Source organism: Budorcas taxicolor, chromosome 4 (genome assembly GCF_023091745.1).
Source record: "Budorcas taxicolor isolate Tak-1 chromosome 4, Takin1.1, whole genome shotgun sequence".
NCBI classification, from domain to species: domain Eukaryota; kingdom Metazoa; phylum Chordata; class Mammalia; order Artiodactyla; family Bovidae; genus Budorcas; species Budorcas taxicolor.
Window position 1 is genome coordinate 88121701 of NC_068913.1, and position 27482 is coordinate 88149182.

Here is a 27482-nt window from a genome sequence, read left to right on the forward strand (position 1 = left end):
AGGTTTGTTTATGGGAAAGGCATACACATTGGAATCTCTTGAAACTTGGTTTTTAATTCCAATTCTATCATCACAAGTTCTTTGACTCTGATTTACTCTAAGCTCTTTCAGCCTTGGAAAATGTCTGAGAAATGGAGAAATGATATATCCAATTTTAAGTTTTGGAATAATTAAAGATCACAGATGCAAAAATATTTAGCATAGCGTTGACAGCAATAAGAAGAGAGTGAAAAAGTTGGCTTAAAGCTCAACATTCAGAAAATGAAGATCATGGCATCCGGTCCCATCACTTCATGGGAAATAGATGGGGAAACAGTGGACAGTGTCAAACTTTATTTTGGGGGGCTCCAAAATCACTGCAGATGGTGACTGCAGCCATGAAATTAAAAGATGCTTACTCCTTGGAAGGAAAGTTATGACCAACCTAGAGAGCATATTCAAAAGCAGACAAATTGCTTTGCCAACAAAGGTCCATCTAGTCAAGGCTATGGTTTTTCCAGTGGTCATGTATGGATGTGAGAGTTGGACTGTGAAGAAGGCTGAGCGCCGAAGAATTGATGCTTTTGAACTGTGGTGTTGGAGAAGACTCTTGAGAGTCCCTTGGACTGCAAGGAGATCCAACCAGTCCATTCTGAAGGAGATCAACCCTGGGATTTTTTTGGAAGGAATGATGCTAAAGCTGAAACTCCAGTACTTTGGCCACCTCATGTGAAGAGTTGACTCATTGGAAAAGACTTTGATGCTGGGAGGGATTGGGGGCAGGAGGAGAAGGGGACGACAGAGGATGAGATGGCTGGATGGTATCACTGACTCGATGGACGTGAGTCTGAGTGAACTGCGGGAGTTGGTGATGGACAGGGAGGCCTGGCGTGCTGTGATTCATGGAGTTGCAAAGAGTCAGACACGACTGAGCAACTGAACTGAACTGAAAAGTTAAGAGTTATGTTTTATGCAGTGGGAATTTTCAGTACTTCCAGCCTGGGAGACAGCATCTCAAGTAACCCTGAGAGGACTGCTCTGAGGAGGCCAGTGGAAGACGCAGGTTATACACAAGTTTTGTATCCAAGGCAGGTAGTCTGAACATCAAAAGATTATTGTTAATTAAAGAAAACCAGATAGCCCAAGCTAAGCAATTTAGTGCTTTTCTTTGTATGGGAAGATGCAAGAATCTGGGCTCACTGAAATTCCTTCCATATACATCTCAGCTACCCTATCCAGCCCAGTATCTTGTGTTTTTTCACATCTTGAGCTTCCTTGGGTCTCACCATAGGCAGTAGCTGCAGTCTGATGGCTGCCTGATGACAGGCATTCTTCTCCTTCCTGAGTGCCTTTAGAGCTCAGGGGCTTACATTAGAGGGCTGGAATCGCTATGCTTGTGACATCTTTGCTTTACTGATATGGCAGGAAATTATTTCATATACATATGTGTCTGTTGCATATATATATATATAAATATATAAAGTATCAATAGAAAAAAATTGTACATTAACTGAAGGTCAAACACTTCTGCTGGAAGCAATAGGGAAAGATTGAAGTTTTCAGATCCAGCCTGTTCTCTGCTTCTACACAATCAGCAGAGGAGTCGTTAATTGTGCAGGAAGAGGACAGAAGATCACAGTAGGCTGGGAGTACACTGGAGATGTTCTAGGCCCGCCGGCCGCGCCGTCACCTGATGAACAGCAACCACCAGGTAAGTTCTAAGTCAAGGCAAATATGTCATGAGCCATCTAAGTCTGTTACCGAAAAGCCAGCAGGTAAGACAAGGGACAGGGGCTACCTCCTGAGTCTGGGGATCTAAATTAGTCTCTAGGAACTGACAGGGAAACGTCACAGAGCTCCCTGAAACCTCCTTAGAAGCAGGCAAGAGAAGGAGCCAGTAAGTAGTACTGTTGTGATAGTGCCTCTTTTCCAATAAATTAGTTTATGTTCTCAAACATTAATTAAGTACAGGGTATGTGTCAGGCCCATTGATACGTACAGAAATAATGATACAGACAGAAAGGAATTTAAGAGTAATTTGTAGGACTTGATGACTGATTAGATGGGGGTGTTGAGGAAGAGGGGATCAATAAAACTTCTGAGGTTTTGAGGACTCTAGAAAGTGCTTGTTTAGGAAGAATGGTGAGTTTTTAGTTTCAGGTGCTATGTACTTGCAAGATCATTAGGATATGACTTTACACTCTTTGAAGAACTCTATAAATGGAATAAGGAAGGCAGAAACTTAGTGGTTTGAGACAAATGGAGGTAAGGAAGTAGAGAAAATGACTACAGTCTATTCTTAACAAGAAAAATATGAAAGAAGACACACCCAATGCTATAATTATAATGAGCCATGCGGTCAAGAAGAGATTTTTAATGGAAAAATATTTTAATAGTTTAGTGAGAAGAAAATATCAGGAAGGAGAGGTTCAAAGAAATGATGAACCATTGGCTCCAGAAAAGTCAGAGGGTTCAGACCAAGCTTGGAAGAATGAGCATTTAGCCAGGGAAAGGAAACCTCATTATCTGAGATTGGAGGAAAGCAATCTAGAAGTATCTCTTTTCTAGAAGTAAAGGGAAGAGATTTGTTCTGGTCCTAAAATCTGATGGATGGCAGTTATAGAGAGATAATATTTTGGCTAAGAAGAAAAAATGAACATAATGATTTTTAACATTGTCAAAAGTATAATGAATCATCTAGAGTGGCTATATGTTATTTTTGATGAAAGATAGGCAATAAACAGAATAGCTCATTCCAATGACCCAGTCCAATGCTGATTCTCTGGTCTTCAGAATTTGTTTTACATACTTGCTTTCTAATCTAATACTATTGTAGACATTTTTCAAAGGCTTAGAGAACAGGCAAATATTGATTTTAAATTAAGTTGTAAGAAGGCTTTATATCCTATGCTTGTCTCTGACAGAACAAGGAAAAGTGCGTTTTCACATTTAAATGGCAAGGAAATGAAAGTAGCAATAAGCCTAGATTTTCTCTTTAAGGCCATAGAATTTTGAGAATACATCCTTGGGAACTTAACTTGAACCGTTCAGATCACGGTTGTTAGGGGAAAAGAAAAACATAATTATTTTACTATGTTTTATAATCTTGATGGCGGTGGGTAGAGATAACGGAGGCGCACATGTAGATGTTGAAATATCAGTCATTAGCTTATAACCAGCAAAGGTAGAAGAGGAATCGCTCTCCCATTCTACGGAATAGATTTGTCTGAGTACAACTAACAATTATCTTAATCTACTAAGAAGTGTCTTACTTACAAAAAATTATTTTTTCAGAGGGTAAACATTTAATCGATCCAACCTGATGACTTCTGCTCAAATATATTTGTCTGTGACAATAGATAAAAATAAGTAATAATGTATGTGAGCTATGGGACTTCCTATGTGGCACAGTGGGATAACCCAGAGGGATGGTATGGGGAGGGAGATGGGAGGGGGGTTCAGGAGTGGGAACTTATGTACACCCGTGGCAGATTCATGTTGATGTATGGCAAAACCAATACAGTACTGTAAAGTAAAAAATAAATAAAATTAAAAAAAAAAAGAATTCACCTGCCAATGCAGGAGATACAAGAGAGTCAGGTTTGATATCTGGGTCAGGAAGATCCCCTGGAGTAGGAAATGGCAACCCACTCCAGTATTCTTGCCTGAGAAATTCCATGGACAGAGGAGCTTGGTGGGCTACAGTCCATGGGAATCAAAGAGCTGGATTCCACTGAGTAACTGAGCACATACCCATATGAGCTATATGGGAACAATGTATTACCGTCAACTATAAAAAGTACAGATACTTTACTTCCCCTTTAATTCCATATTTTATTCACTGACTCTACAGTATTCTTTAGTTTCTTAGCACTTCCACTGAATTTACGAGTCAAACAGATTCTGCAGATAAAACACCCCCCTTCTACCATCTGCCTCTATCTTTATTTATGTTAGGAACACTTTGGAAATAATTTGCCGAGTAAGGATGCTTATGGGAAACCATGGACATTTCACAACCACAAATGACTAACCCTGACATCAGACAATTCCCAGATATATAAATGTGAGATGGTAAGATTTAGCAAATAAAAATATATGCCATCTGGTCAAATTTGAGTTTTAAATAAACAATAAACTTTAAAAAATAGAAATATGTCCAAATATTGCATGGGGTACATTAAAAATTACTTTGCACTAAAAAATTTATTTATTGTATTTGAAATTACTCTTTAAATTTATCCATTAAATTTAGTGCATTATAATGTACTAAATTATCCTGTACTAAACAATTATTCACTGTTTATCTGAAATTCAAATTTAATTTGGCATTCTGTATTTTATCTGGAAATCTTCTGCAATGATAGTTTGTAGTAACTATGTCTTCCTCTTCTGTCTGAGTTCCTTTATGGTAGAGCTGGAGTAATCCACACTTGAATGGTTAGCACCTAAAGCAATGTATGATACATAGTGGATGCACAATAGAAATGTGTTGAATGAATGAGTGACTGTCAAGGATGGGTTTTAAAGAACCAATAGAAATAGAGATAGAGAGACGGTGGTATAGATATAGATGTAGATATTTATTTTCTGGGTTGTTTTGTTGGCATAGCTCAACCAAGTAATTATTATTGGTACCAGCTAATGAGAGAAGTTTTCACATATTCAAGTATGGGGACGTCATTCTGGCTCACGTATGATTTGGCTTGAACTTTATGCTATGTAGAAAAGTCTCTCACGGATTGTACATCTGTTTTAGAGACACAGATGTATAGAACAGACTTTTGGACTCTGTGGGAGAGGGAGAGGGTGGGATGATTTGGGAGAATGGCATTGAAACATGTATACTGTCATGTAAGAAACGAATCGCTAGTCTAGGTTCGATACAGGATACAGGATGCTTGGGGCTGGTGCACTGGGATGACCCAGAGAGATGATATGGGGAGGGTGGTGGGAGGTGGGGTTCAGGATTGGGAACTCATGTACACCCGTGGCGGATTCATGTCAATGTATGGCAAAACCAATACAGTATTGTAAAGTAAAAAAAAAAATTTTTTTTAAGAGTTAAAAAAATTTAATTGCATTAAAGAATGCATTTAAAAATCAAAATGGAGTAATTGTGGTTTAGGTATTCAAAACAGAGCCATGTGGCTATCATGGATATGGTTTCAGACAGGTTCCTGCATCACTGAGAACTTTAATATTCTGGACTCTGTCAAACTCAGGACACCACCAACCATATTCAAAACAATATCTGCTAGCAGCTAGCAGTTGCCAGATGCAAGCCTGTGGTTTCAGGTCTCCCCTGTAACTATGCAATCATCTCAGTCCCCAATCAATCCTTGCTTAACAAGCACCTTGACTTCTTGCCAGCCTCAATCCCAATTCTGGACCAATAACTTTTATACTATTGCAGGTCTTAGCAATAAATGCCTCCCCCATTTTGTAATTCGGTGGAACACAATTCAAGTGCTTCTTGAACTTGTGTCTTCCAGGCTCTAGTCCTCATTGTAGCTCAAATAAAACTCTCTCCTATTTCTTGATATAAGTTGTTAATTGATTGCACTGACCTTAAAAAGAAAGAAGCCAGAGTTCCAGTCCCACCAGAGTCACCCTTTGGCAATTCATACGCGCAACAACCCAGCTGTTACTCTCTTTCTGGGTATAGCTGCGGCTATGCAATGGATGGAAATGAACACAGCATTCTTCTGCCCAAGAAAACTCTGGATGCCTGCCTGAAATTTTGGTTATATTTGAGGAAACCACAGCCCTGGGGCTTCCCTGGTGACTAAGATGGTAAAGAATCTGCCTGCAATGTAGGAGTCCTGAGTTTGATCTCTGGGTTGGGAAGATCCTGTGCAGAAGGGCATGGCAACCCACTCCAGTATTCTTGCCTGGAAAACTCCTATGGACAAAGGAGCCTGGCTGGCTACAGTTCATGGGGTGGTAAATAGTTGGACATGACTGAGACTAAGCACACACCACAGCTCCGGCCGAGAACTAAAATGAAGACCCACCAGAAGATCCAAATCTTCATCTGAATGCTGAGAAATTAAACAAAGAGTTTATGGTGAAAAGTGAAGAAATCTATGACTCTCATGAGTTGCTACTGGCAGCCTCTGGCTAGAGTTCACCATAAAATCCCAGGTAAGATCCTCCAAGAAGCAAGAGGTTCATTAAGTTACCCAACTATCATATGAATTGTATCCTGTTTTGTTTTGTTTGTTTTTTTTTAGAAAAAATATTCTTCCAGGAATGTACTGAACTCTGTATGTAAATAAATATAAACTTCCAGGACCTAAATGTGATTGACATGAAACAGCATACTGCAACTAAACTTTACCAGAACATGTACATACACAAACTATACCTTGATTATATATTAAAGAAAATAAATATAAAATATGTAAGTATATTTATATAGAAAGAGAATATATATTTATATGTGAATAAATAAGTAGATTGGTAGATAGATAAATAGATGATAGATTGAGCCTGTGAACAGAGGCTCCTGATTTTAAAGCTTTCTAACTTTAACCCACAATGGCTAACGCACACTGTTCAGGTAACACATCTCAGAAATGGCTGTGACTGCTATAAAATTGTGAAATGTGAGTTACAATGTGTTTGATGTTCCCACCCTTCTGATGGCTTCTCTTCCACACCTGAGCTGTTGCAATGACTGCAAAGACCTATTTTCCAGGGACTGGAACCTCTGAAGCCTGTCACTCCATTGCCCTCCCTGGGACTATCAGATCCGTGGTGGCTGGTCCTGTAAATCAGTAACATAAAATTGGTTTCCATTCTGTTACCCATACAAACCGCAACAGCAACTTGACTACTCTCTCAAGGTGGTTTTTGTACTTCTTGGGTAAACGACAATTTTTTTAACTGTGAGAATAAAACTAGCAGAGACCACACGATTCACCTATCCTTTTTATCAGGATAATTTTGATTTCAACAGTGCTTAGTGATCTAACTCAAAAAAGTGACTAGTGATGCAACTTTGTGGCCGCATAAGAGGAGAGTTAAGAGTAAATTTTGCTACTCTTGGGTTATTCTGGCAGTCCAGTCTAGATTTGATAATTGAGATCACATAGAGCACCATACAGGCCCCTGAGCAAGCCTTGTTTCGAAACAGATGTTCTCAGAAGTTTCTTCTGTAGTTAACTCTTGTTTAGTATTTCAGGTATAAGCTCCTCCACTAGGCAGTCAACATTCCCTGTGATCACACCCCACTCAATCTGCTCCAATTTTATTCATGTTGTTTTTATAGCACATAACATCTGCTTCTTTCATTCTTGTCTCCACCCTCTTTGACATCAGTTTTTTTCCAGCCAGTCATTCTGGATTAACTACACATCTCTAGGAAACCTTCTCTACTTACTCCAGTCCATGTCGAAACACTTCCTCTGAACTTTCATTGTATTTCTAGTTTATATACACACTTCTTGCTACTCAAGCCAGTTTTCTTCTTAAGTGCAAACTCACCTGAGCAATCATCCATCTCCATCACAATTCTTACAAAAATTGCAGCATTCCTATTTTTATTCAGGGAAAAAACAAGATCAAGGGTCACTTTCTTACTATTTATATGCGTTCCTGAATAAACACATACAATAAACACAGAGATTTGAAATGTACTACATGACTGTAATCAATCTCAGAAGCAACAGTAAATTTCATTATATTAACTCTGGGTATTTAACTTACTGTTTAGAGACTGTGGATATTAGTAAGAAGCAGCAGTGACAGCCAAAATACATTCAGAACCCAATTTTGTGTGTGGCAAGCTATCTTGAAAAATTTAAAGCTGAAATACTATTTTTGAGACAAGAACAAGACGCGGGAGTACACACTGTACAGATAACCTACATCAAATGATTACTAAGAATACAAGTATAATTCCAGAACTTGACTTTCTGTGCCTTAGACCGGACTCCTGAAAGGCTACAAATGGAGTCTTATATGAAACATAGAAGGTACATACAATGTGACATTCCAGTTCAAGGCATGTGTTACTTTTTTTTTTTTTTTTTTTTGGTATATCCTGCAATAGAGCAATTAAAAAAATAAAAAATCCTCCCTTTCGACTCTGCAAGGAGACACTTGGGGAGTTCCGTGCGCCCGGGAGGACCATGGCTGAGCTTAAAGTTACTCCAGGCAGCTGTGCACAGCAGGAGAGTTCGACTGGAGTCCGGGGCAGAGGTAGGGGCAGGGGCAGGGGCAGCGGCAGGGTCTAACAGTTCACAGTCATGGCCGGAGATTATTTGCAGTCAACCGCCCCGAAGGAAATGTGGTCTGGAACTACTTAGGAGATTTGAAAAATGAAAAGAAATGGGAACCCAAGTAACCCAGCCCGCCTCCCCCACCTCCTTCTGAGTGTACCAACTTAGCATACGCTGAGAGGACAACAATCAAATGAAAAACATTTCCAGGGGTGAACCCCAAAGGTCAGTCTCTGGCTGCGCCGGACAATGGGGGTTGGGCTTCCTCTTCTCCTCCAAACGGATGAAGGAGTCTTAATGAAGAGGCGTTTTCTCCGGCGAAGATTCTAAACCCCAGCGGGTTCCACAAACTCCGGGGCAGCGAAGCTTCTGGCGCGGGGCGGAGGGAGGGGGGTCGCTCTGCGAATCGCCACTCTGGGACCGGGGCCCAGAGCCGCAGCCACGCCCCTCCGCCCCCTGCGCGCGACCCCGCTCGACCGCGCGCTCCCAGCGGCGCGGCGCCCCCGCCCGTGCCCGCGCCCCAGCCCCCGCCGCGCGCACAGCCCGGCCGGAGCGCGCACCCGGCACACAGGCGCCGCCGCGCTCCGAGCGCTCAGACCGCGGCCGCCGCCGGCCAGCGAGACCGAGTCTTGCACGCCCGACAAGCGCCTCGGCTCGCGACTCCCCCGCCCGCGAGCACCGTGCGTCCTCCCCTCGGTTATTTCTCTCCTTCTCTCTCTCTTACACACGCACAGACACACGCGCGCGCTCTCACACGCACAACCTCGCACCAGTCCATCCCCCGGAGGAGAAAACATTTCCTTGGCGCCCGCTCCCTCTCCATTCAGACCCGCAGAGGAGCCGCGCGGTGGGAACCCCCAGATCGTCTGGAAATGCTAATCCTAAAGCGCTTCCTCGCCTGTATTCAGCTCCTCTGTGTTTGCCGCCTGGGTGAGTGATAACATTTACATTTCCCCTCCGGGGACACGGGTCGGGGGTTTTCAGAGCCTTCGGTACTTGCTGCCGCGCCGCCATCTAGCAGGGAGGACAGAGGGACGGCGGACTGGGGCGCCCGCCGCGGTGGTCGCGGCGGCACGGCGGGTGTCAGTGGCGCGGGAGGATGCGCCCGCTTCCCACCTCGCACCTCCGCCGCGGTCCACCTGCGGGCAGGAATGATGCTCCCGCCGCCGAGAGAGGGGGCTTGCCCATCGCGCCCCCTGTCCTCGCAGCTCGTCTCTCTCCTCATTGCAAAGTATGGAAAGAGTCTCTTCGATACACATTAAAAAAAAAAAAAGATAAATACAGTCGTGCGGCGGGGCTCCGTACTGTATGGCATTCTTGCTAAGTTCACGCTATGGATATTTGGGGCTTGAATGAGAAATACACGTGTCTGTTGCGAATTAAACACACGCACGCACGCACACACACCCGAAAGGTAGTAACAGGAGCAGGCACCAACCTGACTTTTCCGTGGTTTTCTGTACTTTCAATTTAGTCACATTCAAGTCTGGGCATTACTTAAAAAAAAAAAAAAGTTTTAATCAAAATTTCCATCAACGTTCTGCCACTGCTGCCAGCGTCAGAGGAAAGGTGCAGGTTGATAGTTATTGGGATTCATCTTTCACCCACCACCTTCCAGGTTACACCTTTAATATTGAAACTGCCTTCTGAAAAAGCCAGGTAGAATATTTACCTGGGATGCAGATCCAAGTGTTCCTAGCATTTTCTGGAAGAATTATAAAACTAGATTTTTGTATTCTGTTAACGAAATGTCGTTTTTCCTTCGTGAAGATGGTCTATTATGATGGAATGTAATAGGTCTGGAGGCATTAACCTGAAAGGTAGAAGATGTACCTCTGTGAATACTCGTACTTGACTTTTTTTTCAGTTAGAGGATCCTAATTTGTTTTCTAGATTGTTCACAATAAAATAGATATTAACCTATATTTTTCATCCCAGAGATGGTGCTGCTCTTGGCATGGTAATCTTTACAAAAAGAAATAATTTCCATGTTCTAACTAATGGGAATTGCATTGTAAATATGGTGAGAGTTGCCAATAGCATGCCAGATACACGGACATGATTTAAATTCTAAAAGATTTAGGAAAGTGCTCAGGGATGATGTGATGCACATGGTTGGCATTTCAAGACTTGCAGGGAGTCTGGTCCTGGTTTTGTCTAAAACCATACAATTGATTCTGGTGAGAGGAAGACATTTTTTGAAAGCGCTGCGGTCATCGAATACACACCTGTTGAATTTATGTTTCTGTTATAGATCTGTGTTAACAATAAAGCCAGATTCTCTTGGTACTTAAAATCTCAGTGTAATATAAAAATAAACCAGAGAATATTTATTTGTATGCCACCTAAACCACATGACCTGAGTATATTGTGAAGTTTTAAAATTGAGATATAATTTGCATGGCATAATTCATCTTTTTAAATTGTTGAGTTCAATGGGTATTAGCATATTCACAAAGTTGTGCAGCCTTCCGCATCTACTTATAGAACATTGTAATCAGCCCCCAAAGAAACTTCCATGAACAGTCATTCCTCATTCTCTCTGACCCTAGCCCTGGCAATCACTAATCTACTTTCTTTTTCTATGGATGTTTTTATTCTGAGCATTTATATAAATAGGACCATATGATATGTGGCCTCTGGTGTCTGGCTTCATTCACATAGCATAGTGTTTTCAAGATTCATTCATGTTGTAGCATGTATCAGTACTTCATTCCCTTTTGTGGCTGAATCCTATTCCATTTCAATACACCATGTTTTGCAAAGGCTTTTCTCAGTAAAGCATTATTAGTAGCCTGTTGCTTGGTGTTTATAGATTTCAGCTTATTGTACATTTTCTTTAGCGCTTTGATGATATAAAATTTAACTGGAAAGAATTAAATGAATTATTTAAGAATATCACAAATTTATGTGATGGTATTGAATGTGAGCTTGCATTAGAACTCAGAATGAGTTTTTTGAGAGTGGCAGATAAATACTTTCATATCCCTTCCCACTTTAACAAAGTTGGCCTTTTACATTGTTGCTTACATGGCCTTGGGGCCATGGCTACCTCAGATGGAATGAATATTTGATCTCAGGATAGCACATTTTGAAAAATGAGAGCACATTATCTACAAATAAGTTTGGTCTCCACTTCAATTATTTTCCTCTCAGCATCCACTAGCGAATTTGTGGATGTGTTTACTACTCATCTTCAGGGTCTTTGGAACCAATGAGAGGACTGGCATGTGTAATATATGCTCAGGAAAGGTCCACCCACTGAGACTTGCTGTGCAGGTTGACGGCTCCAATCCTTACCATTATCCAGAACAAGATGTATAATTCATAAGGTGTTCAATTGTTAGCAATTTAGAATGTCATAATGACCTTATCACTTTTTGTCTCCAAAATGTCCTGATATTTTGAATTGGACATATGGACCAATTGCTTATTTTAAATAACTCTCCAAACAGAAGAATCTTCATCAGATTATTTGGAATAAAACGAATTCTTTCTTTCGAAATTACTACTAGAGATCATTTTAGTTCAGATGGTAAAGAATCTGCCTGCAATGTAGGAGACCCAGGTTCAATCCCTGGGTCGAGAAGATCCCCTGGAGAAGGGAATGGCTACCATCTCCAGTATTCTTGCCTGGAGAATCCTACGGACAGAGGAGCCTGGTGGGCTACAGTCAGTCCATGGGATTGCAAAGAGGTGGACACGACTGAGCAACATTTTCACTTTTCATAGGTTTCGGGGGAGGGGGAGTAAGTGAGGGGTTTAAACTATCTGTGAGTTCATCTAATTGTATAATCATATCAAGATTGGCCTGAGGCCTCAAATGTTTTTGCCAAAATTAGTTAGATCACAGTTCTTAAACTTTAGGGTACATCAGAGTCACCAGGAGAGCTTGTTAGAGCACACATTGTGGGGGCCCATCCGGAAGAGTTTCTGATTCAGTAGGTCTGGAGTGGGGCCGAGTATCGCAATGTCTAACAAATCCCCATGATATACAGATACTACTGGTCCAGGTCCACACTTTGACAACTGCAGAGCTAGTTTGACATTTAAATGTCCATAAAGTTTCTGGATTATTAATAGTTTTTCACTGTGGACTTGTTTTCTGATACCTGACAATATAATTTTTTTAAAAATCACATAAGGAACACAATATGTAATGTTATTCAACTGAAGATGATTTTTTATCCAAGAGGCAGAAAATAAAGATGACTCCAAGTTAATTCCCTAAGTGAATTTGGACCTTCTCTAAAATAATTGAGAGGTTTTCTATGAGGTGGAGAACTAATATAGTGATTGTATAACTCTATTATTTAATTGTGACCCAACAAACAGGTAATGGGAAAATCTACAGTGGCTTCCTGTAAGGAGGCTTAACTATGAGTCATGGAGGAGAAGTAGGTATGTAAGAAGCGTTTTAAGGAGGAATAGTTTCTTTCAACTAATGAGAATTCAGAATCTTTGAATTAAATGAGTTATAGTCATGCAAGGTACACTGAACTAAAATGTTTAAATAGTACTGTTAAATTTCAATCAAATTCTGAACTTTTACGTCATGTATTACTGCTTTAAGGGCCACATTAACTACAAATTATACCCAGTTCCTCTGTAAGAATTAATTGCTTAATTTATCTTGAGCGTGGAATCAGTACAATCCAGTATGTTGTGGCTCTCAGCTTGGTCTATTTATCTTCGGAAGACAAATGTAACCAGGGACAGAAAATATTCATGCCTTTTCTCTCCCAATAATAACTAGTCTCCATTCAAAAAATTAATTACTTTTGATTTGCAGAGTAGCAATTTTCTTTATTTCATTTCTCTCTCCTTTTTATGTAGACTATAGCTGCTTCCACTCGAAAGTTTGCCAGAATAAATCATTTCATTGATGAATTCACTTATGTTCACATGTCTGCACTAGACATTTGGTAACTTGCTGATAATTTTATGTTGTGGGAATTTTGCTTCCGGCAAAAATTCAGATTTTTCGGGAAGCATGAACTGCATTTCTTCATTCTGCTGACTGAGGAGATTTGAGTTTTGTCTTACCTGGTAGCATTGCTTGACCACTGACTTGCCAACTGTTTAGACTGTTGTATGGAAATGAACCTCCCTCCTTCAGGACCAGAGGACCTTAGAGGAAGAGTTTGACTGAGAAGATGAGCTTGTGTTTTAGTTCTATTTACCATGTAGTCAGAGCTTGCCAGGTGCAAACCCAGTGCTGAACAAGTTACATATATTGGCTCATTTCATTCTTCCCCAAACTTTTTCAGATAGGTTTTTCATTCTACATATCTTTCAACTGAGGAAACTGAAGCACAGAGAAGTCAGATGACTTATCAAATGTCACATAGCCTGTCTCAGTCTGTGTGTTCTGACTCTCAAGTGTGAGACCCCTTTCATTCCTGGGAGATCAGTTTGCTGTTTGGAATTTACTGATTCATTTCATATAAGAGGTGATGCTACATTTCACGTTCCCGTTTGCTTTCTTTCAGATCTCCATTCATGACTTTTTCCATGTGCTCCCATATTACTTTCTCTCTCTTTTTTTTTTAAAGAAGGCATAATTTATCATTTCTAATGTACCATTGGAAAGTTTTGACAAATGCATGTAGTCATATAACAACCACCATGATCCAAATATGGAAATTCCCATCCATACTGTTTTATTATTTTAATATTTATTTATTTTTGCTTGCTTCGGGTCTTAGTTACAGCAAATGGCTTCTCCCTAGCTGCAGTCGCTTAGTTGCCCTGCAGCATGTGGAATCTTAGTTCCCTAACCAGGGGCTGAACCCGCGTCCCTTGCATTGGACAGTGGATTCTTAATCACTGGACCACCAGGGAATTCCCCATACTATTTTAACTACTCCTCCATTGCAAGTTTCCTAAGTGCCCGGCATCTGATGGTGCTGCTGCTGCTAAGTTCCTTCAGTCATGTCCGACTCGGTGCGACCCCATAGACGGCAGCCCACCAGGCTCCGCTGTCCTTGGGATTCTCCAGGCAAGAACACTGGAGTGGGTTGCCACCGGCATCTGATAGGCACTGATAATTAAGCAGCACATCAGCGTCCAGAGTCCTAATACTCATTACCTTCAGTCCAGCTGATCTGAATCAGTCCTTACATTGAACACCTCCTTTAAGTCTCACTTTGAAGATATTTTCTTCTTTTAGAACTAGTTGAGGATAAGTCTTCCAAAAATCTCTCTTAATGTGTTAAATATCTTAACTTTAAAATATTTTTAAAAGTTGCCCACTTCGTGCTGTGAGAATGATAAAAGTCAGAACCAGTTTTAACGAGACATAGGTACTTCCAATTGTGCTTTAACTTTTAATGTCTTGTTGGGAGTAATTCCTGGCAGCAGCCACAAGTTACAAAAGGAAATCAGTTTTTATCTAAGTTTGTAATTCTTTGAAGGCGTGTATAACAACCATACAGGCATTAAGGGAAAAATTATTTGATCATATGGCACAATCCTAAAACACTTCTGTTTTAGAACTGTGCTGTGCAGTGCCTTGGCCACTAGGCATATGTGGCTGTTTAATTTGAAATTTATTGAAATGCATTGATTCAGTCCTTCATTCACGCCAGCCCCATTTCAAGTGCTTAGTCGGCATATGTAACTAGCGACTGCTGCATGGGGCAGTGCACACAGACAATATTTCTATCTCTGCAGAAATTCTATTAAACAGTGCTGCTTTAGAATCAAGAGTTGATAAAGTATTTGCTGCTTTAGAATCAAAAGTTGATAAAATATTGATTGATAGTACTGATGAAAAGTCAAGTCAGCTAAAAGGACTCCTAGAGTCATTAAAATTATTTGAAATGTAGACATGTTGGTTATTTTTGTCTTGTGCTGTGTCAGCCATGCAGAAATCACAGAGACATTCTGGTGGCTGGAAATAGAGCAGCCAAAGATGAAGAAAGTTAAAGGGCCACTATGTGGCCTTTATGGACTGGGGTTACTGGGAGAGAAAGAGATGAGCTGATGGCCCAGGAATGAGAGCTCCCACAACTCCTTTTCTAAAATTTGTTCTAACATTCACTGTGTTGCTTTGCATGCCTCTGCCTGTCTCCCCTAGACAAGCTAGACAAGCTTATTGAGAGCAAAGACTGTATTTCATTCACCCTTTGACTTAGCTTTCTTGGACTTAGCACCTGTAATAGGTGCTTAATAAATCTTTAATGCATAAGGTCATAGAGAGACAGTACTGTGAGGCTTCTTAGTAGTAGCTTTTTGCTGTTGAGATCAGCCAGTTTCCTCTGGCATTTCCTTCTTTTTGATTCTGATTTCAATTTGAAGTTAGGTCAGCTTTGATCTTTGGCCATCCATCTTTAACGCCTCTCCTGGCACCAGACCTTCCCTTTCTTTGATTCGCCCAGAAATGCACCTAAGCATCACCTAGATCCTGACACTATCTGTGAATGAGAAATATAGCCCCCATGATAGATGCTGCAGGTGTAGTGGCAGAAGCAATTTTGAGTGAGCATTTAATTCTAGGTGAGTTGGCAGCAATGAAGCTTGGATATGTCCTGGGAGCAGGGCATCAAGCCAGTGTGTGTGTGTATGTGTGCGTGTGTGCATGCGCACACATGCTTACCTGTTAGGGAGACAGGGCAGTGGGGGTGAGGGATGGTCAGTAGTCAGCAATGAAAAATGCAGTATCTTGATCCCGTGAAGGCAGTATTCTTAGTTAATCAGAAACCATCATGTTCCCTAGTCAGTGGCCTAGGTAGTGGCCCAAGTCAGTTCTGGAATGCAGATCAATGACAGGAAGTGCAGTTACCTTGTGTTGCTATTCGTGCCTTAGCAATCTGTTTTGTTGTTAATCCCAGAGGTGATGTATTGCACATAGTTCAGCCCTGCACAGAGCCGATATTCCACGAATATTTGAATTTAAATTTTCACAAGAGTCAAAAACAGAAAAAGAGATTTGCTCTTTCATTAGGATCTTTGCTGTATTTTCTTCTCACTCACCTTTTTTTTTTTTATTGGCTTCTATTTCCTTTATACCCTACTTCCTTTGAGTAAGAATTTAAGGTGAAAAGAAATTCAACATGGCTCAGCACTGTGATAAAGAGTTTGATAGGAAGGAAATTGATACTATTTGATATCCTTATTTAAAAATATTTTTGATGTGTTAATATAATTTGGGGAATTTGGTAGTTAACATAATTTTTAAATTATGTATTAACATTTCTTTCTGCCAAAAAATTCTAATATGGTTAACATGGGAAGAGTGTCTTTTTTTTTATTGTTTCTGATATTTCCACACAGATATTAGAGTAAATGTGATTAATCAGAGTCCTGGTTAATGTGAACTTTCTGGTTTCATTCAGTAAGCAAGTATTAATTTATGTACACATTGACAAAAGTAATTTTTTTACAAGTTTCCTTGGAAATATTGTCTTTACATATTTGAAAAAAATGATTTATTAATTAGCAAGAAAGGATTTTCTGTTAAAATATTCATAAACAGTGTCCACTAGTACCTTTCCATTCTTGGAGAATTGTTCTAGCCTTCTCTTTCTCTGCCTTCCCCACTTAAGTTCACAATTTTTCTGTTCTTTCACTGTCACTGACCAAACCGCTTGTTTTTTGATGCTGAGAGCACTAACATATTTATTTAAAGATGGGTCTTCATGCTAGACCTTTTGTTTGAGCTGATTAACTTAGTACCTTGAGTAGGAATAAAAGAAAATGTTGCTGTTTAGAATGCCTTCTTTTTGCAGAGATCCTGGTTACCACTGGAGTCCCAGTTATGTGTTTGGAATAGCAAAATGCTGGCCAGATGTAAGGAACTTTCTGGATTATCTCATGGTTTTCAGTCACCTGGTCAGCAAATTAAAAATCCTTTCTGTAATAATATTTTTACCCTTGCATTCTGACACTGCATCTTCTTGAACAGGATTCCTAAGTGTGGCAGCTCACCTGAAACACAGAATTGGGCAGAATCTTGGTCTGCCCATTGGAGTGTACTGCACACATGATCTCTCATCCTGATTGTTTTGGTGTGATAGAAGGTTGATAACCTGTGGTCTAGGTCAGTGGCTCTCAGTCATGGCTGTACTTTGAAATTTTCTGGTGTTAACGGGTCGAATGTTTATTTTCCCCCAACATTCTTCTTATGTTGAAGATCTAACCCCTCAGTATGATGGTATTTGGAGGTGGGACCTTGGAGAGATCATTTGTTTTAGATGACATCATGAAAGTGGAATCCCCTTGATGAGATTAAGGCCCTCATAAGAAAAGAGAGACCAGAGTGCTTGCTTTCTGCCTAGGGAGAACACGGAGAGAAGGCAGCTGTCTATAAGCCAGGAAAAGCACTTTCTCCAGGAAACAAATCTAGCCCCTGGCTTTTGGATTGCTCAGTCTCCAAAATTGTGAGAAATAAATGTTTAAACCATCCAGTCTATGGTATTTTTATAGCAGCCTGAGCTGACTGTATACCAGGGGAACTTTGAAAACATACTGATGTCTGGGCCCTACCCTGGATCAAGTACATGTGTGAGTGTGGGCCCAGACATGAGTATTTTCTTAAAACTCCCAAGGTAGATTACAGAGTACGGCCAGTGTTTAAAATGCCAGATCTGGGTCAACCTCGTGATGCTACTAAATCTTAGTTCATTTTTCTTAAGGTAGATATGTGGGCAAGTTTCATGCCATCCTAAAGCAAAGCTAGTGCCACAGGACAAAGGCCCTGGAAACCTTCCCATCCCTACCCCCTCTTCTTAAGGCAGTTTCAGTTTCAGAGTAACCCTAGGAGGAGGAGTATAGACTATAGTGGTTAACCTCATAGTCTTTGAAGTCCAGAGGAACTTCAGGAGGCCAGACAGTCTTGGAGTTGGTCCAGAGATTCAAGTCTGTTAGCAGATGGGAGGATTACTGAACCACTTGGAGATGGGCGACTCGGGTGCATTTATCAGGACATGGACACATAATATTGTTTGTTTTGTCAATAATACGTATTCTTACTGTTTAATTGAGTTGTTTATTTTCTTTCTCCATGCATAATTTGTTAGAGTTATTGTTTTCTCTTATCTAGTAGATACAAGGTCTAGCTGTATCTTTTCGTTTTAGCAATTTATTTTGTGGGTGTGTTTTTTATATTACATTTTCATTATTGGTCAGGTCTAGGCTGTTTGTTTTTACCATATTTGAAAAGCATTAATAACCCCGTTTTAAAGTGAACAAAGAACATTTTTAGATGGTCCAGATAACTGTTTTAATATTTTTAATCATTAAATGACTAAATGGTGAGAACACAAGCACATATCAATTCATTAAATCTTTATTGAGCACCCTGTTTGTGATAAATATTCTCCTAGCGAGAATATTCCTGTAGCGTCTGTTAAACCTTTGGAAGAGAGAAAAATCCGTACATAAGTAGCTCTCATACTTGGCAGAGTTTGTAGAATATGAAAGTGTAAGTTGTGTGGGAGTGTAGGCTAAACTCACCTCTGGGAACATTTCTAAGAGGAGATGGGGTTGGATGGAGATCCTGAAGGGTGAAAGGATAGGTCTTCAAGGGTCACTGTTTGGGAGGGTATTAGTGGTAAAAAGGATGGCATGCACAGAAGCATGGAATGAAAATGATAACGTGGTGTTTTGAGGGAGGAACAAATTGGGAAGGACGTGTATTAGTGGAATAGTTTCAAATGGTAGGTAGGATTTTGGAATTTATCCCGTATATGAAGGGGAGCTCTTGAAGCGTTTTGAGCAGTGGAATGACTCGCGCAGATCTCTTTTCTTTAGGAAGATGACTTCAGTATATCAGCGTAGGGTGGATTGATGCAGAGTGAGACTGGGAATCAGGAAGCTCAGGTAAAAGACTGGTACCCTGTGTAATAGTGGAAATGTGATAGATCATTTGGAGGTATAATAATACCCTCCTCTTTATATAGTAATTAAATGTTTAAAAGTATTTCAAATACATTGCCTCCTATGATGTGTGTCATTGGTGTGATGGCTCGGACTTGATGTCATTCTTACTTACTCTGGAGAGCAAATCCTTGGTGGTCCTCGGTGGAATGTCTTCCCTGGAAAGGTGAAGATGTAGCTAGGACCGTTTAAAGTCAGAGAAATACCAGGGAAGGAAAAATGGAGGCAGCAAATACATACAGTTCTACAGAGTTTAATAATTAGAAGAAAGAGACATAGGGGAAGATAGTGTGAAGACTGCTTATTTATTGACCAGTAGAACAACAAATTTGTTACCTCAAGTCGGAGGAATTGATGGTAAACGTTTCCTCAGAACTGATTAACTCAGTGCCTTGAGAAGTAATAATAAGAAGTAGTGCTGCTAAAAATGATCTATTTTTATTGATTTTAGTCACAACTCTTAAAAAAGCTTCTTTTTTTTTTTAAGGATAGGAGGGATTTGAGTAAATTCATAGTGTCAGGTTAACTTTAGTGTCTTATCAAAACTCTCTACTTCATTCACCTTTAAAATCCTTGTGTTTGTCCTTTTTAAAATGAGCTGTACAGGTACATTGTGACATTTCAGTCAGCTCTCTGCCAGTAAGTAGGCTTTCTTAATATCCATGATTTCAGATTACTTGAAGGCTATCATATTCCTATCACATAAGCTAATACCTTTGTATATTGCTGGCAGCTTGTGTTTTACATAAAAACAGTGCAGTGGGAAAATGATCCAGAAAATAGTCTTCCTAGAATTTGTTTTAAAGTTGATTTTAGCAGTTTTTTTCTTTCAAATCGTGAAAGATGCAGTAGGATTTTATCTATTGTATATCTCTTAAGATGTATTAAGAATGCATGAAGTGGTAAATTAATGAATCATGAAGTTTCAGAAAAGGATAAAATGGCAGCTATCAAGGGTAGAAATGTAAGCATATTTTCCTTGTGTGATGAAAAAATGCAGCTATATTATGTTGTATGAGTTGAATGCAAGCCTTTTGTATTTAAGATGTATGGCTAAATGAATTCATGAGTAATATTTGGGTATGGTCAAGTTTCCTTGGCTTTCAGAGTGGGGAAATGACATTTAGTATATATATTTATATAAGTAAGTATATATGCATATATTATGTATTGTGTGTGTGTGTGCATGCTCGGTTGCTCAGTCATGCCTGACTCTTGGTGATTCATGGACTGTAGCCCGCCAGGCTCCTCTGTCCATGGAGTTTGCTGGGCAGGAATACTGGAGTGAGTCGCCACTTCCTACTCCAGGGGATCTTCCCTACCCAGGGGTCAAACCCAGGTCTCTTGTGTCTCTGGCATTGGCAGGTGGATTCTTTGCTACTGTACCACCTGGGAAGCCATATATTGTGTAGATATGCATATATACATGATAAATAAATATGGATATATACTATACACACACACACACGCATGTTTTCTTGCTTCTCAAGCAGTTCCTCTTTTTTGAACGTGGAGCATTTACTGTTTCATTCAGTAATTTTAAACTTTTTTTGTGTCCCCTTCAATATTCTACCCTACCACATTCGAAATAAGTAGCAAAATATATAGGCAAAATGTGTGGGTTAAAACACTCTTGTATGTTCTCTTCAATATTACTTACTGTTAAGAAAATGTCACATAATTTACATAGTTAAGTCTGTCCCGATTTGAGGTTAACTTTTTGGTGGTGGCAGCTGCTATTCTGTGACAAAGGTAAACACTTGGTGCTACAATTCAAAGAATGAATTGATATGCATATGATTCTTAGTTAAAAGTCTATCAGAATGGGACAAGAATTTTGGATATAGCAGTGCTGTCTGCTAGATGAATTCCTGGAAAGAAGCACAAAGAATGAAGTCATTTTTAATTAGCCAGTATGGCTAGTGCATGTTGTCCTGAAATCGTTTATGAAACAGTACAACCTGGGCATCATCCATCCTGCAAGAGAATATCCCATAATGCTTCTCTCTTGCCTGTGATTCCAACTTATTTTCTTCCTAACTTTTCATTACATTTTAGTCATTTAGTATTCTTAGCAGAAGAGATCAAGAACACACAAGATGCTTCTTTGTTCCTCAATAGTTTATTCAGAATTTTACCCCAACCCCCTCCATCCCCCTCCAAAACGACTAAACATCCTTATGAAAGTACTCCGGTTCTATACTTCGCAGGAACTTTTCAAGGTGGCTGTTTTCTCCTCTTCTCCCCCTTTCCTCCCCCTTCTCCTCCACATTTTAAAATTAGAATTTTATAGCATCTATTTGAAAAAATAAAACAACTGTTAGTTTTTACAAACATGATGAGAGATTAAGTTATATTCAACACAGTGGCTTTCAAGCAGTGAAGATAAGAGAATGTTTAGCCAAATAATCTCACTACTAATGATAATGGCATATAAACCCTTTTACTGGGAGAGGGGTTGGGTCTTTTCTGAATACTGGCAGAGAATGTGTACTTCCACATAGTGAGTTTTCCCTTTTCAATACATGGGGAGTGCTGACTTTTTAAAACATGAGGCTTTGAGACTGTCATACACAGTCTACTGGAGATTTGTTTGGGTGATTGCATTGCTGGAGAAAACTCACTGAAAGTAGGTCATCAAGAAAAGATTGATATAGACTTTTTGTGTGAAAGTAATTATGCTTGTTTATTGCATTCTGCTACATTCTAGTGTACCAGACTATGCAGTGCCAGTGAGAAAATATGTTCTCATCATCCCGCTTAGGATTTGTAGTCTGCCGTTTAAGTTGCCACTGATTGAACTTCTTAAGATTCTTATACCATACTCAATAACAAAGAATGAAAAGTTTTTGCATATTGCCTATGTTCTTGCAGCACCACCTATAAATTCCAGACACACATATTGGTTGATCAAAACATATCTGGAAAGTTGAACCATATTAAATCTCTCTCTCAGGCATGCATGCTTACACACACATAAACGCACACATACATGGGCCATGAAAATAGCAACACATCTCTTATTAATTTAGTAAATCCTCACCAAAATGCATACAGTTCAATAAACACACTATAGTCATTACTTACATGACATAAATCATTGCTTGTCGAAGGCCAGTGTTAAAAAGGCCTTTTGCAAGTTTAGAAACTTGCATCACAGGAGAAAGATTTCCTCTTACTACTGTGTTTCTGTAATTCTCAGGAGGAAATTCTCCTGCATCTAACCTCAGTAATGAAACACAATATAGGAATGAGGGTTTCCATCCCTGGAAACCATTGAGAAAATAGTAGAACAGATTTTGTGTTGTTTGTATTGTTCCTACTCATTTTGGGGAAATGAGGTAGGTTCGTGTAACTCTTGATGTCATATGGTGTCCTTAGGAAGACAAGCTGCTTCAAGACCTGAACTCAGGCTACCTGTCCAGATTGTCCTGAACTTTCTCACCTGTAAGCCTTCATTTTGGCTCAGGGTTAATCAGTACTACTACACATTACTCCCATTGTATTTCAGTTGTTTTTAAAGCTCTCTCACTTGAAGGAGCCTGATATCAAGACTCTAGAGACCCCTGGCCCATATAGTAGGTGCTCAGTTAATACTTGTGGCATAAGTCAGTGAGTGAAATTCTTTCCAAAGCAGCCACTCTAAAAACAGAAAATAGAACCGAATCTCTCTAGTCAAATGAAAGTATCGCCACCACCTCAATTCATTCAGCGCACTCCTCGGCAGGGTGAGAAACTTGGGATTACATTCCTAGCATTAGGAATTAGAATTCAGTTCACCCTCAAATTCACTCAATCCCTCTTATTTAAAAACAAAAACAAACCAAAAATAGGTCAATCAAATCACAGTCTCACTTTAATAGGTCCAGGAGTCTATATAGATTTTGGACTGAATTGGCAAACCATCGTGGACGACTTCCTAAGGGCCTTTTCCTCTTGGCATTCAGACTTTTAAGAAGGGAAATTAAGTGATTGGGATAGAGTGCAATAGTGAATGCAGAAGAAGGGAAGAGAGGTGACTGGCCAGAAACAGGAGAGAAAGAGAACTGTAAGTTTCTTTATTCTAAGCAGCGGTGGGAGAATCTACTTTTTGGCCTGTACAGCGGATGCACCATTTCTGTGGCTAAGTTTTCCCTGTATTTCCTGTCAAGCCAGGGTTTTCACGAAACAAAAAGATACCGGATCCCTCTTGTTAACACCTCCTCGTCCCTCCAACACCCCAGCCAGTGCCAACCAAAAGCATTCCTCTCAGTTCTTTTTATCCTTCTTTTTTTTTTAAAACCAAGAGTAAGATCTGAGATATGTGAGATCCTGTTTGATTCAGGCATGGAGAAAACACTATATTTTACAGCCCCTGGTTACGTGTTGCTGTCAATAGCTGTATTGTCAGCCTTTTATCTTGGACTCAAAGCTTTAAAATATCTTTTGAGCAGCCTAAGTTTTTGATTTGTAGACTTAAAGCTGTTTTTCTTGGAAAAGAAAAAGCCAGTGTTCTTCATACCTGAAAGTCTCTAAAAATTTGAAAATAGCAGAATTATGCCTTGCCACGCCTGAGGGACATTGTAAAACTATGTTTTGTGACAAGAATCAGAGTATCTTTTCGTTGGGCTCCTGACCTTGTTTGCAACATAGCTGGAGAAGAAGACATACAAAACACAAAAGAGATTATGAAAACAAATAGATTGCTATCTGTTGAGATGGGGTAGTTTAGTGAAATACTATAGAAGTTAGTGTTCTGTTCAATAAAAATGGTTTAAGCACTTATGAGACTAACAGACACATAGAAACTATTCACACATAGAAATACTTTAACTTCCCAATTCTGCAAACAACAAGGATAAAATCTAATTCAGGAAAACTTATCCTGATTAGAGTAAGACAGAGGATCCACTGAAATACACAATCACTTGTACTGAAAAATAGTCATTAGTTTAACTTAGGGTGAATTGAATATTGAATTGAATAACAGGTAATTTAAGAAGTTATTTTAAAGTTTATGTTGTACTATGTCCAGGACAAAATGTAATCATTAAAAATGAAGAAATATAAAATAAGAGAAAACAGAATGTCTGAGGAAAATAATTACAATATTCAGATGTTTAATTAAAAGACATTAAAAAAGAGTGCTTATTTAAATAAATAGTGATGCTTGATAGAATATCAACTAGGTTATTAAAAGTTTTAAAAGGTATTATTATATAATAGCTGGAAAGAGCAGTATTTGATCTGATGAAGAACTGACAAATAGCTATAAGTAATGACTAAGGCTCCTGTGAGATTCCTTTGGGAAAGATTTTAAAACACAATTACATAAGGAGTGAATTAATTTATTAAAGTTTTAAAATTCTGAGCACAGAGAGGAATTGTGTGGATTTAACATGAATTTTGATATTTCCATCCTGTTGTTTAAAGATGTTTTAATTATTTTGGTTATTTAAAATGAGGCCTGAGTTAAAAGTTCTGTATGAGAATCCTCACACAAAATTCAGCCAATAATGTTATGGTTCATTGGAGGTAATGCTAGTCTTGAGGTTATGAGTGGTCTATGTTTTTGGAAAAGCTTACTGTGACTTTGGAAGCTTTTGATGAGAAATTATCTTCTGTGCAAAAGCAGAAGGGGCAACATGATATTATAAAATGTAGATGAGAGTTCTCTGAGTGTTTTGGAAGAACTTCCATCCGGAAATAAGTCTCTGTACAAATGCTTACAGCTAACGGTCACATTTTTAGCAGCAGAATTTGTGTATGGGGGGGGCATTATATACATTCGTAATTAAATCATTTATTTTTTCTTTCACATTGTTAGCTTAACATATGATAATACAAATTAATCGGTAAATGTGTTTAAAATAATGGGTGTTTCTTAACATGCTATTAGCTCTGACATTAAAAAAAGACCAGTGCTCCATTTTTTCCTCCAGTTAAACTTTTGTAAAGTATTTCCTTCTCCCTTTGTTCCCCTCCCATTTACTGCTGAACCATTCTAAACAGGATTCCTTATCCACGACTCAGAAAACTGTCCTCGTCAATTACATCAGTGTCCTCAACATGGCTACCCCCAGTAGTCAAGGTCCCTGTCTTCATTTTGTTGATCTTCAAGCATCTATTGACAGGTATCACTTTGTTTTTCTGGGGACGCTTTGGTCACTTGACTTCTAGAGCCCCACACCTCGATAGCTCATTGATTACCTACTTCGCTGGCAACCTCAAACACATTTGATGGTTTCTTTTCATGTTCCGAACCTTTAAATATTGGAGTCTTCAAGACTCATTTCTTTGGATGCTTTTTTCTGGCTGCACTATTTGCCTAGTGTGTGCAGTCGTATCCAGCTCTTTGCGACCCCATGGCCTGTAGCCCACCAGGCTCCTCTGTCCATGGGATTTTCGAGCAAGAACACTGGAGTGAGTCGCCATTTCGTACTCCAGGGAATCTTCCCAACCCAGGGATCAAACCCAAGTCTCTTGCATCTCCTGCACTGGCAGGCGGCTTCTTTACCTTTGCATGTTCCTGCCTGTGTCCTCAGTTGCTTCCATCATGTCTGACTCTTTGCTATGGATTGTAGCCGGCCAGGTCCTTTGTCCATCGGATTCTCCAGGCAAGAATACTGGAGTGGGTTGCCATGCCCTCCTCAAGGGGATCTTCCTCCCTCAGGGATCGAACCCACATTGCCTGTGTCTCCTGCATTGCAGGCAGATTCTTTACCCACTGAGCCACCTGGGAAGCATATTCTCCACCTGGGTGACTCCCAGATTTTAACTGTTGAGACATCTGTGGTACCAAACACTTTGTGTTCTCATGTAACCATTATAGTGCTATGATAGACATTACTGTTGTGCCCCTTCTTATTCATCTTTTATTTTCCTTCAAGTCACACCTGGAAAGTGGCAGAGTGAAGATCGAAACCCAGGTCTGTTGCTTCCAAAACCTCTGCTTTTAACCCCTGTGCCTTTCAGTGAAAATAGCTTTATTTGTAATCGTGGTTGGAGTTAAGGTTTAACGTAATTTCATCTTAGCACATACATTTCAAAGAACTGATCTCTTTAGGGAAAAAATTAACATGATTTGGCAACCTGAATCTTGAGATTTTTACATGATACTGTTGGTTCCAGGCTTACTTCCACCAATGGTGCTTTCTGAAGCATGGACACTTGTCACTGTTCTATCCGCCTTTGTGCCTGCCTCTCTCCCCAGAGCTGGGGCACAGGGCTGTCTGTCTGCCCCCTATGCCACCTGTCTTAATGCCCATATTTCACCAAGATCCCTCCTTTTCACCAGCTGGAAAGTCATCTTCACTTTCCCTACTAAGAAAGAAACCTGGGCAAATGATCTTTCTGAGCAGAGCAACTTTCTCTGCCTCTTTCCCAAAGCAGCTTGCAGTGGACACATTTACTCTTCATGGGCAAAAAGTGCAAGTGATCAAGAGACCCTCAGGGACTGTGGTAGCCAGAAATAGCAAGGAGTGTGATGGTGTATGATGCCATTATCCACTTTCTGAATTCATTCTCATTCAGTCATTTAACTCAGGTTTTTGAGCAATGGTTATTTTCCCTAAAAAATTATGATATCATAGTAGTCTGTTGGTTGTCCTAGTTAAGTAAAGAGGATGACAAAGAGGAGGAATAAGAGGAGGTGGAAGGATATGAAGAATTTTTTTCCCAGTGAAGAAGGGATGTCACTTCCATTGGTGGTATAGTTCAGTCTGTCATAGCAGAAACTGATAACCTGAAAATGTATAGAGAGAAGTATGACCCATTCTGGTGTTGAAACAATTAAACATACAAGCATTTGAAGACATCCAAGAATATGTGCAGACTTCATAAATCTCACCACACTCACTGAATTCTCTTCAGAGAAGATCTCTTCTAATCATGCAAGGATTGGATGGTCTTTCTCATGTTCTAGGTAAGGTATAAGCATAAAAACATCCAAAAGAAGTAGGGAATAGATGTTTCCCCAGTGCAAAAATGCTGTCGTAGCATGCAGTTCAGGAGGTGTCTCTGTATTAAAGGAATTTCTTGGAAGTCTTTCATCTGCTGTTTTGGGTTGCTATAGTGTAAATGTAATAGGTTTTCATACTAAATTGCTTCAGTCATGTCTGACTCTTTGGTGTCATCTCTGTTATATTCAAACAGTGTTTTGTAAAGGATGAGACACTGGAGTTTGTTGTCAACCCCTACTGATTTAGAAAAAGCAGTGTTATTTTTTTTTTCCTGCAAAGATAGTGGCAAATTCATTTGTATTCCTACACTTCCTTTGAGTAGATGAAGAAATAATCGTGAATGTGTTTGAGTAAACTGAGAATTCTGCCTGAGAAGTGCTACTGAATGCATTGCTGATTTAGACATCAGACCAGGATGGATGCTACTCCAGCAATAAGTACATCTTGCTGCATG

General features: G+C 39.7%; 1 protein-coding gene and 1 pseudogene across 1 annotated transcript in view; both read left to right on the plus strand.

Annotated features, from left to right (window-relative positions):
• Nucleotides 1-2238: 2238 nt before the first annotated feature.
• On the plus strand, nt 2239-7731 carry LOC128046302 (putative uncharacterized protein C6orf52; annotated as a pseudogene).
• Nucleotides 7732-9048: 1317 nt separating this feature from the next.
• PTPRZ1 (protein tyrosine phosphatase receptor type Z1) overlaps nt 9049-27482 on the plus strand; it is a 201056-nt gene continuing 182622 nt past the window's right edge. Inside the window, exon 1 of the mRNA XM_052638631.1 lies at nt 9049-9137. Within this exon, the coding sequence (XP_052494591.1) occupies nt 9080-9137 (58 nt within the window). The 5' untranslated portion in view covers nt 9049-9079. The remainder of the gene's footprint in view (nt 9138-27482) is intronic.